The following is a 10,422-nucleotide window of genomic DNA, read 5'->3' as shown; positions in this document are numbered from 1 at the left end:
TGAGCAGGTGCTGGGCAGACGTGAGACGTCGGGGCAGGGGCTGCGGGCTTCCAGTTGCTCCCGTCTAACAGGAGAAGGAAGCTTGCAGGGGGCGGAACACTTCAGCAGAGGCGGCCCAGATTTTCCCAGACTGAATCTGCCACCCAAAACAAGGTCAAGGAACAGAGGAACAAAAGGTGGGCGAACACAGGTTAGAGGAACTGGGGTCCCCTTTGAGGAGAGTGCAGGGCTAGAGAGGACCCGGAAGGCAGCAGCACCTGTGCGTGGAAACGAGTGTCCCCCGGCTCCATTCCCCCAGCCCCAGGGGCCCAGGTTCACCGGCCTCCCAACCCATATCTCACCTTTTGGATGAAGGCGTGTCGGACTTTCCTGTCACTCCACTCTCCAGATTCGAAGTTGTCACTCACAGCTCTCTCCTCCCCATCATAACCCTGGCCTGGGCCTGGGGACAGATCACATATGACCAACTGGGGACCTGGGACGTGTGGCCTCAACCCCCAAGCCTCCACGGCACTATCTCACAGTCTCAGGTATCTCCAGCCAAAAGACATGTGTTACAACTCAGGAACTCCCCAGCCAGGTCCTCTAGGTACCTTCCACGTGACCACAGCTGGTACCACAGGGAGCAGCGTACCCCTGGCCAAAGGGGGCTTAGGTGTGACCACTCCGTCAGCATGCATTTACTGAGGGGTGTGAACACCTGTGGTCACTGCCATCAAGGGGACACGATCTCATGAGGAATCCAGGCAAGCGCGGGGCAGAGGGGCTGGCCGAGTCAGAGCAGGGACTCAGGGGTGGAAGGAAGAAAAGGAAGATAGAAACAGCGCACGTGTGTGGAGGATGGAGAACCGAGTGTGCAGACTGATCTACATCAGGCAAACATTAGGACTCGGGGAAAACAGAAATATCAGGGGTGTGCGTGCACAGGACGAGGCATGACCATAAACGTGACTGATGTACCAATATTCACACCAGAACACGTACGGCCAGATGACAGTTGGCTGTGCTCCAGGATTCCAGAGATGCTGCAGGGGCTCAGCACATTCTTTGAATGCCTCCTTGGGAGCTGCTTTCAAAATCCACATGTGAGCCACACAGGAAGATCTCACCACATTCTAATCTCATCTCATTTCTGACCAAATTTACCAGCCGTGATGTCTATCCAACATCCAAAGGACTTCTGGATGTTTGCGAAAATCAGATGTTACCTTAAGAGATGAGGATTTGTCAGCACCGAAAATATTAAAAAAAAAAAAAAAGTGCTTTGGGTTCCAAAGGCAGTTCCTAAGGAAGTGGGGAGTGTAGGTGGGGTGGCAGCTGCCTCGCTGGGCAACGGAAACGGCCTCCTCGGGTCAGAGCTCTTAAGGAATTAATTACTTCACCAGCCACTTTCTCATCTGATGTGTAAGTTCTGGTGTGTGTCTTATGGACCCAGTCTCCTTTCTGAATAAAGGGGCTGGTAGGTGGTCCGGGGGGCTAAGAGCTGAAGGAAAAAGCAGGGAGGTAACAAAGATGGGGAAACAGAAGGAGAGAGCTAAAGAGAAGATGAGAAAAGGGATAAAGGAAGTTGAGAAGGAAGGAAAGGAAATAGCCTCACATGCCGTGAGCATCGCCTCCTCCCACCCACCCCCACTGCCCTTCAGGGACTCACCATAGTTCATGGGCGTCGGGTGGATAGGGGGCATAGGCTGTGGGTAGCCAGCAGGGTGACCGTAGCCAGGCTGTGGGTAGGCAGGGTACCCACCAGGCAGGACAGATGGCTGCCCGTAGGCCCCCGGGGGCAGAGGGTCAGGGTACAGGGGGTTGCGGTCCTCATACGGAGGGGGGGCACTGGGGTGGGACATGGTGGCTCACGGGCTAAGGGGAGACCCCAGCTGCCGGGACCTGAAAGAAAGACGAGAGAAGCAGTCATGAGTGCCCAGGCCCCGCTCACTCAGCCCCAATCCAGCCTGCCCCTGTGGAGAGGAAATCCTCAGACTTCCTCTCCCCAACACCCACAGGCCACCGTCCCCATCCCCCCAGTACCACCCACCCCACCAGCTCAGCCCCTGCCCCTCTGCCTTCACGCCAGCCCTTTCTGTGTAGCCTCCTGCCATAGGAAAGCAGGAGACGGGGATTTAGTGCGGGAGCCCGAAGCAGTCACTGGGCATCAGTGGTATGAGAGCAGCGGGCCTGCTGCGAACCACGCGAACCACGCCGCCCCCACCCCTGTGCTCACTTAAGAAGGCCTCCCAGTGACCAGGGAAGAAGCCCAATGGCCCCAGCAAAGCCACGGGTGAGTCACAGGGCCGGCTGGGACCCACTGAAGGGGTCAGCCCAGCACCCACAGCAGCTGGCAGGAGCTCCCGGCCTGAAAGGCAGCGCTGGGGGAGAGCCAAGGCCCAAAGTGGAAGACAACCAGCTAGCCCCAGGGCTGGAGCTGCCAGGCCGGAGGAGGAGGGCCAACCGTGGCAGGCTGAGTCAGGGGCCACCCGAGAGGCCTGAGCAAGTGGGTGCACGGGGATGGCCCCTGGGGGTTGGGAGGCTGCACAGAAAAGCAGGCCAGAGACAGGACTTTGTGGTTCCTTCAAATAACAGCCAAGGAGCGTCAGGCATGCGACAGCCTGTGGCTGCCACCACTCTCTTCGTGGCCTTGCCAGGGAGTGGGGTGCCAGGGAGTGCAGGGCCCCGAAGCCCCCTGGGAGGGGGGAGACGCACGTTTCGAAAGCCAAGTGCCTGGTGTCCCTGTGATTCCTGCCTGTTTGCCCCCCGGGTTGGCGGCCAGGATAGGAGAGAGCGCTGAGGAGTCACGCCAGATCCAGCCAGTGCCTTCTCTGAGGGAGGAGAGCCCCACAGCCAGGCGAGGGCTGAGGAGTGAGGAGGAGGGAACCCCAGAAACAGAGCCCACAGGGACCCCAAAGTTGTACAGCCCCAGATGCTCAGCTCCACTAAGGGAATCCAGGCCCAGAACAGTGAAGTGACTCCCAAGATCACAGAACTAGCAAGTGAATGGCACAACCAGAACCGAGGTCGGCTGAAGGTCCTGGGTAGGTGTCCTCTATATTATGCTGTGTTCTTTAGGCCCTCTTATGCCAAATAAATGGCCTTGGGGCCTGGTGTTCCCCTCTGAGGTGGCAGAGATGAAGACTTGGGAAGAGCTACGGAGGAGGTTCCTGGAAGGGCCCTAAGCCCTGAGAGAATCTGGGCCCCTTCACAGGGCCACCACCGGCCCCTAGAGCATCTCCCAAGGGAAGAACTTCAGGACCCCACAGGGAGAAAGCACGCCCAGATCGAGGTCAGCAGACATCCCAGAGGCTCTGCCAGAAGGGCGGGAGAACTGGCTCCTCTTTTGAGGGCACCTTGCAGAGTGCAGGGAGCAGATAAAGGATTGTCTTAACTCTTCTCTCTCGACTGGGATAACAGAGAGGGGAAGGTAGCAGGGAGGGGCGGGAAGGAGGGCTCAAATAACAGGCCAAGTCAATGATTTATTCTGAGGAAAGCTGTTCTCCATCTTCCCAGAGTGAATGGACCAGAACATCAAGAATGTGTCAGGTCAGAAATAAGAAAACCTTCCTGACAGTGAGGGTGTGACACAGCAAACCTTCGAAAGCAGGCCATGGCGGAAGGCCCCGCATGGTGGGGTAGAGCGCCCTGAGGAAACAGGGAGTGGAGAACGGGGAGACCCAACACTGAGTGGTGTGAGTTTAAGAAACAGGCATAGTAAGTGTTTTTGAAAATATTTTGGGTTTGTCAGGGTAGGATAACATTCACGAGCAGTTATAATACCTGCATCCCCTTAATAGACTTTTTTTAAAAAGGAAGGGAAAGAAACTGGACTCTCCTGCCCTGGGGCAAGAGGCTCCTTCTTCCGACAGCGCCCCCCCGCTCCAAACACCCCCCTTAACTCCACCCGGAGGACAGCATCCTGTCTTCGGGAAGCAGCATGGGTGAGCCACCTGTGGAGTAGGGTTATCTATCGTTACTGCCGTGGGCCCAGCTGACAACAGGCTAAACACGGCCGGCGAGACACTGGCAGGAAAGACCCTGTGGTCGGAGGCCCCAGCCGGGCCACTTGACAGTGATGTCACCATGACCTGGTCCTGTCGGCTCCTCGGGGCGCACCTCTGTGAAATGAGGTGAGTGACCCAGATGATCTCTGAGCTCATTTCCAGCTCTAACGGACTAGGACTTATCTGACAAACCCAGTTACGCGCGCGGGGCCTGCCCTTTGCGGGGCCTGCCCTTTGCCGGGCCAGCCAGATGCACCACCCGCCAAGCCAAGCCGGGCAAACAGGTCCCTCCCCAAACCAGAGGGTGAATCAGGGAGCTTGAGGCCGGCCTTGGGTAGGCCACCAGGACTCTGGAGTTACGGTCCAGCACAGTAGGCCGCTGACTCATGAAGATGCCCTCTGCCCTCCCTCGCCCCTCCCTGTGACGCTTCTCGTTTCAGAGGAACTCACCAGTAGACCTCTCCGCAGGGAACACAGAAGCTCACAGTCCAGTTCTCTGCGGGCTTAGCCTCCAGCCCGTGCTCACCAGAGACCGGCACTGACCACTTTACCTCACTATGCGTCAGTTTCTCCATCTGGAAAGTGGGTTTAACACTATACCAGAGTTGTTATAAAAATTAAATGAGAAAATACATGTAGAGCACTTAAAATAGTGCATATCTTTAGTTATTATTTCATTAAATCCTTATGATAGCCCAACAGGGTGGATATGTTGTTATCCCTTTTTACAATAAAGAAATAGAGGCTTAGAAGAATTAAGTCACTTGCCCAAGGTTACTTAGCTAGGGTGTTATGAAGTCGGTCAGCTCCAGACCAACTCCAGGGCTCTTAATGTCTCTGCTCTCATCCTCGTTTGGACACCCTGCCTATCCGAGCTTCACATCACTTCTCAAAGCTTCCCATCTCAGACCCTCTACTGACAAAAGAACGCTCACACAGCAAGTGGACGCTGAACCATTCAGCCCCTTCCATCATCCCCATGGTCCCCAAACCCTGTGCAACCAACCACCAGGAGGAGAGAGAGTGGTCAGAGATGGAAATTCTTAAAGGTCAGCACTGAAAGGAAACTCACTCATCTAAGGCAAGCTGACCCCTCCCTTTACCAGGAGCCAGCCACAGTGCAGGAGGAGGTAGAGTGACCTGTCCCTGGCCACAAAGTGGGGCCCGGGGCCAGGACTACACCCCAGCTCTCTGGTGTAGAGACCTGTGCGCCGGAGATGGAGAGAGTGTTCAGGCCAGTCAGGGGAGTAACTAAGCTCAGTCACACTCCCCTCCGAGCAGAGAGGCAGGAACCTCAGGCCCAGGGCTGCCAGCACTGGCAGCTTCTGAGCCTTCTCCCTGGCCATGGCCTGACCTACATGGAGCGCTGGCCACTTCCACGTCATTAAGGCCTCAGCTAGGGATGAGGTTTGGGCCTGGCACGTGACTAGGTAGAAGGGAAAGGCAGAAGTGGTTGGCATTTACTTTCGTGACTATGACTAAAGGTGAGAACCGCAGGAGAATGTGGAGTCCAAAGGGAAGGAGGGGAAAGAGGCAGGAGAAGATACAAAGTGAGTATGATTGACACCCAGAGACTAGAAACCAGGAATCAGGTCATCTGAGTTCCGCTGGCAGCTACTAGAGGGGCTCACAGTCTCCAGGGGCCAAAAAGGACCTTTAAGTTTCCCCATCAGAAGCCTGAATTTTCCTAAAATACAGTAGATATTCGGCTTCTGTTGTTGGCATACACACTCCAACAACAGGAGGCAAGGCTGTTCCATCGCTGGCAGCAGGAAGCAAGGCTGCTCCATCGCTGACAGCTTGAATCATTACAACATTCTTCTTCACAATGCAGTTTACCAAGACATTCAGACTCCACCCCATCCTTGTCAAGTCAGATCTAAGCTTGCTCCCCATTCTCATGCCCCATCAGGAAGGAGCCAGAACCTCTCCTTTACCCTACACGACCTGCAGGCCCAGCCACCGGAAGTGGGTGGGCTGTCAAGGTTTTCAGAGGCAACCTTGGGGAAGCCATCTCCTTCCCCTGGCGCCGTCTCAGTGTGGCCAGCATGCTCCCACCCAGCTGGGGCCCAGGTTCAGGCTCCCTGGGGGGCATCTGAAGGGTTAAGGCTCTGGAATCTGCTGAGAGGAAGCTGGAGCTACTGGGGTTACAGCAAGAGGGTGCCTGTGTATGTGTGTGTGTCGGAGGGAGGGGCGGAAAGGAGCAGCTGACTGGTCCAGGCAGCCAGCCCTCCTCCCTGCCAGGAACGGGTGCCGGAGCCAGAATGGAAAGAATAGCTCAGAGTGCGCATCTCAGGAAACCCCACCCAGCCGGCACAGCAGCGCAGCCCCTGGCCTGCTGTGACCAGGCCTCTTGTGACAGCCTCCTTCCTTCCCTTTTCCTTTACCTACCCCAACTCCCCCAGCTCTTCACTCCCCTCCAAGCAAACACTTCACCCTCCTAACCCAGCACATAGCCAGGAGGCCAGAGGAGTAAAAAGATCCACCCAGGAGTGGCTGGGCACGCCACCAGGCCTGACGCACACAGACCAAGGGGCCCAGAATCAACTTATCCTTCTGTCCGCCTGGCCTCTGTGGTCAACAGGATGACGCCGAGAGGATCTAAAAACTGAAACGTCAGAGCTGGAATGAACTTTAGAAATCATCTGGTCATTTGTCAGACCAGGAAACCCCAGAGCCACGAAAGTTCCTGCCCAGCCCGTGACAGGCCCTCTTGGTCATGGGTTTGGAACTTTCATTCCCAGCCCTGCCCTCTGTCTGAGAACTCAGAGTAACAGATGCCAGCGCACGCATTGCTGAGGCAGAGCCAGAACAAGTCCCCATCCCCCCAGTTCTCCATGCCCTCCTGCTCAGAAACAGATAAGGCTGCCAACCCATGACTTCCCTCCCACCCCGGTCTCTAACCAGGGTAGCCTCTCTCCAATCGGAAACTGAGAAGGTGGCTCCAGCCTCCCAGGAAGGGGAAGCCACCCTGGAGGGCATGGGAAGACCCAAGTACTAGGGTCCCCCCATCACCCTTCTCCAGGGGAGCAAAGCAGTGTCATCAGTGCAGGTGACCTTGGAGACCCCAGCCAAGCCAGTGGTCAGAACAGCTGGGGAGTGCAGATAAGGCAAGCAGACAGCAATAACCAGGGCTGGATGCAGCTTCAGAAACACAGCCCCATCCATCTCCTTTGTGTTTCATCTTCTCCTACCTTTTTCAGTTGAACTTCAAGATGAGGAGGGGGAAAGTCAGACAGATAATGAACAACCCACAGCGGAGAAGGGAGACAAACCCCTCCCTGCAGTGGGCAGGGAAGGAAGAGAACCACTTAGAGTAGCAAGTACTGTGTACTTACTACCGGGTACTGAGGATGTCTGCTCCTCACAAGGGCCCTATGAGGGGCATATCCTTATCCCTACCCTAAAGATGAGAAAACTGAAATTCGGAGAAAACCCAATCCAAGGTCCCACAGCAGGCGAACAGCAGAGATAGGTCTGAACCCAGATCTGACGTCTGACTTAGAGTGCCCTTTGCTTTTACACCTGCTTGGAGCAAAAGCCCCTGAAGCCCCCACCAGTCACCTGTGTGAATAGGCTAACACCAACACGCGGGGCCAGCTGAGGTAGTGAAGACCTTTCTCGTTGACACCAATTCCTTTTCCCTCGTAGAAAGTTGACCTTTGCCAGAGCCCTGGGTTAGGAGGCAGGGAGCTGAGTTCTTGTCCTGGCTCTGGTCCTGACTCCACTGTGTGAGTCAGGGCTAGCCACCGCACATCTCTGGACTCAAGTTTTCTCATCCGTAAAGCAAGTGCACTGAACCAAAAGATCAAAGTCCATTCGGACTCTAAGAGTCTCTGCTTTTGAATGAACAGCCTAACAGACCAGAGCAGAAGGCTTCAGAGCGGAATGACTTGCTTCCTAAAGAATCTCCGCCGGATGTGAAACTGGTCTGGAGGATGGCTACAGAGGCAGAGGCACAAGGCATGACCTGGGCCTGGGGGTGGCCATAACTCCCTCTCCTCCCAGACTGCCCTCTGGACCAGCATCTCCTGGGTCTCACTCACCACAGAGCCTGCAGAGAAACAGCGATACGCTGCAGAAGAGAAAGAGTACGAGGCAGGAAGTCAAGAGATCTGGGTTCAAGTTCTAACTCTGTCACTAACTAGTTGTGGGGATCCAGGCAAATGACCTCCTTTGGCCTCCTTTTCCCCCAAATCAGCCCACATCGGGCAAAGGAAGAGGGATTAGTTACCCGAACCAGAGAGTGGAAAGCTAGACTCATCCAGCCAGGCATTTCCCAGACTGCTCTAAAGAGCACCGCCCTAAGAGATGTTAATGGATGAGCTCAGAAACAGATAAGTCTGAAAAACAACCCATATCCCCTTTTGGAAACTCACAAGGCACAATGGCATAGGAAGCCTCTGAGAAGTTCTGCACTGAGCAAACGTGTTCGGCTTTGTTCCTTCAAACTTCCTTAAGGCTGGAACATTTTTATCAGGGCACACCTAGTTACCATCCTGTGGTGTGCTGGCCAGGCCACCTTTGTTTTACAGATTGACCTCAGAATGATTCATGTCCTAAGTCCTCATATCTTGAAACCCCCAGCCCCTCAGAACAGTCACATTCAGTACCAGGCAGGCCCCCTCACTCTCAGAGCCGGATCCTCTGCGAGGGGCCTTCCTCTGCCCTGTCCCCACAGCCGCTATAATCCCCAAAACGGGACTCACTGACAAGGGCTGGGGGACATCTCCAACCAGCACAGAGCCAGGAGGCTGCAATCCCCGAACATCACCTTCATGTAATAGGAAAAAATACCAATCATTACATACGAGAATAAGGACTCATTCTCATCCTCCTCCCTGACCCTCTAGGTACCTGGCACTGTGGCCTGTGGACTTCCGGGCATCATTTCTACTTTAAAACAAGGCCCAGGTTTTGGCCTAGATCCCCAGAATCAGGGTTGGAAGATTCTGTCAAGGCCATCCCCTCCACGGCATTCCCAACAGAATACTCCAGAAAGCCCACATCAGGGTTAACCATACCGTTAGCAGAGACCTTCTCCCCAAGTTGCTGTATGAGCTTCCACTCTGGCCCTTCCAGTGTGTGTCCCTTGCCTGGGGCTTCTGCTCTTTCTGAAGGGTCCAGGGTGACAAGTTTGGGGGATGGAAGTGCTCTTCCAGCTGAGCCATTCCCATGGGAGGAGACTGAGCTGAGTCGGCTATTACCCCAGCTCATGAGGTGAGCTTCTCCCCACGCCTGAGGTGTACCCTGTCATTACCTCTCCGAGGTGCCTGTTCTTACAGGTGAGGCCCTGAGGTCACGGCACAAGATGACAGGAAGTCAGGGCACTTGACCCTGTGTGGTCCCACCACTACTTTCTAAGTTTTAAACTGGCTCTCTGGGTCCTCATGGCTGGAGAAGTGGGGAGAGCAGGCAGGTGAGGCGGAAGTATGGCTGCCCCCTGGCCCCTGACAAAGCAGCCCCAAGGGAGCGCTTGGCTCCTCCTGCCACCGCCGGCCAAGCCAAAGGCGCCAGCTTTGAAACCAAAGCTCACCAGTGAGATGAATATTTCAGAGCCCCAGAGAACTGGACACCCGAGGGACCTTCCATGACATCTGCCTCTGCCCCTGGTTCCCAGGCCTAACCCCCTCAACCCATGTCCAGGTTCCTCAGGGGGAACCCCAACCCCTGGATACCACAGAGGCCACCGTGGGGTCAGAAGGGATGGTGACCCCCAGCGGACAAGAGCTGGTGCAGAACCCGCAAGACCTGGGCGGAGCCTCCCAGCAGCCTTACTCTACTGCCCCTCCCACTGTCCCGTCTCCAGGGTTTTCCCCTTTCCCATTTTCCTGTTCGGTTTCTACTCCGCAGCCCAGAGGCCACGAGGAGGGTAGTACTGGTACTTCCGGGTAGCTTTCTGAACCCAGGCTGAGGGCAGTGGACTGAGGCAAAGTCGTGGTGACAGAGGTGGCAGGTTCCCCACGCCAAGAATGGGGGCTGCTCATGGCTTCCACCCGGTCCCCAACTCACTCAAATACTCGGTCACCTGTCTACACCAAAGCTGCCACCAGGGCGTGCAGAGCCAAAGCCGAGGCCAGGCCAGGCCCTGGGCCGCCTCCCCTCCCCCTCCCACCAGCTTAAGGCCGTGACAGCCTTTATCCCACGCACAGCTGGCCACCCTGGGGCTGGCACTGTGGACACGCCCAGCGACAGATACGCGCCAGGAAGCGGGGGACAGGACACCCTCAGACCCCGGCCCGATCGTGCCCACAACCCGCGGCTCGGCTCCCAAGGCTAAACAGGCGCCACTTGCCCGCCCGGGGCGCACAGGGAAAAAGAAACTCCAAAGGTGAGGGAGACAGAGCCCCATTCTGGCCTACTGCGCACTCCAAGAAAGTTTGGGACCCCATCCCAGCGCCGCCCCAGCCCTCGCCGAGTCCCCGCCGGCCCC

The 10,422-nt window shown here is 56.1% G+C and overlaps 2 protein-coding genes across 2 annotated transcripts in view; one reads left to right on the top strand and one right to left on the bottom strand.

The window, feature by feature from the left end:
• Window positions 1-1,887, bottom strand: part of TMBIM1 (transmembrane BAX inhibitor motif containing 1) — a 6,468-nt gene extending 4,581 nt beyond the window's left edge. Inside the window, exons 1-2 of the mRNA XM_007451423.1 lie at window positions 1,652-1,887; window positions 342-442 (exon numbers count right to left, since the gene is read on the bottom strand). Of these exons, the coding sequence (XP_007451485.1) occupies window positions 342-442; window positions 1,652-1,844 (294 nt within the window). The 5' untranslated portion in view covers window positions 1,845-1,887. The remainder of the gene's footprint in view (window positions 1-341; window positions 443-1,651) is intronic.
• PNKD (PNKD metallo-beta-lactamase domain containing) overlaps window positions 1-10,422 on the top strand; it is a 58,375-nt gene that overhangs the window by 8,990 nt on the left and 38,963 nt on the right. The window lies entirely within an intron of this gene.

The sequence above is a fragment of the Lipotes vexillifer genome, unplaced genomic scaffold (assembly GCF_000442215.2).
Source record: "Lipotes vexillifer unplaced genomic scaffold, Lipotes_vexillifer_v1.1 scaffold1145, whole genome shotgun sequence".
Lineage (NCBI taxonomy): Eukaryota > Metazoa > Chordata > Mammalia > Artiodactyla > Lipotidae > Lipotes > Lipotes vexillifer.
This window is presented reverse-complemented; position numbering and strand designations above follow the sequence as displayed.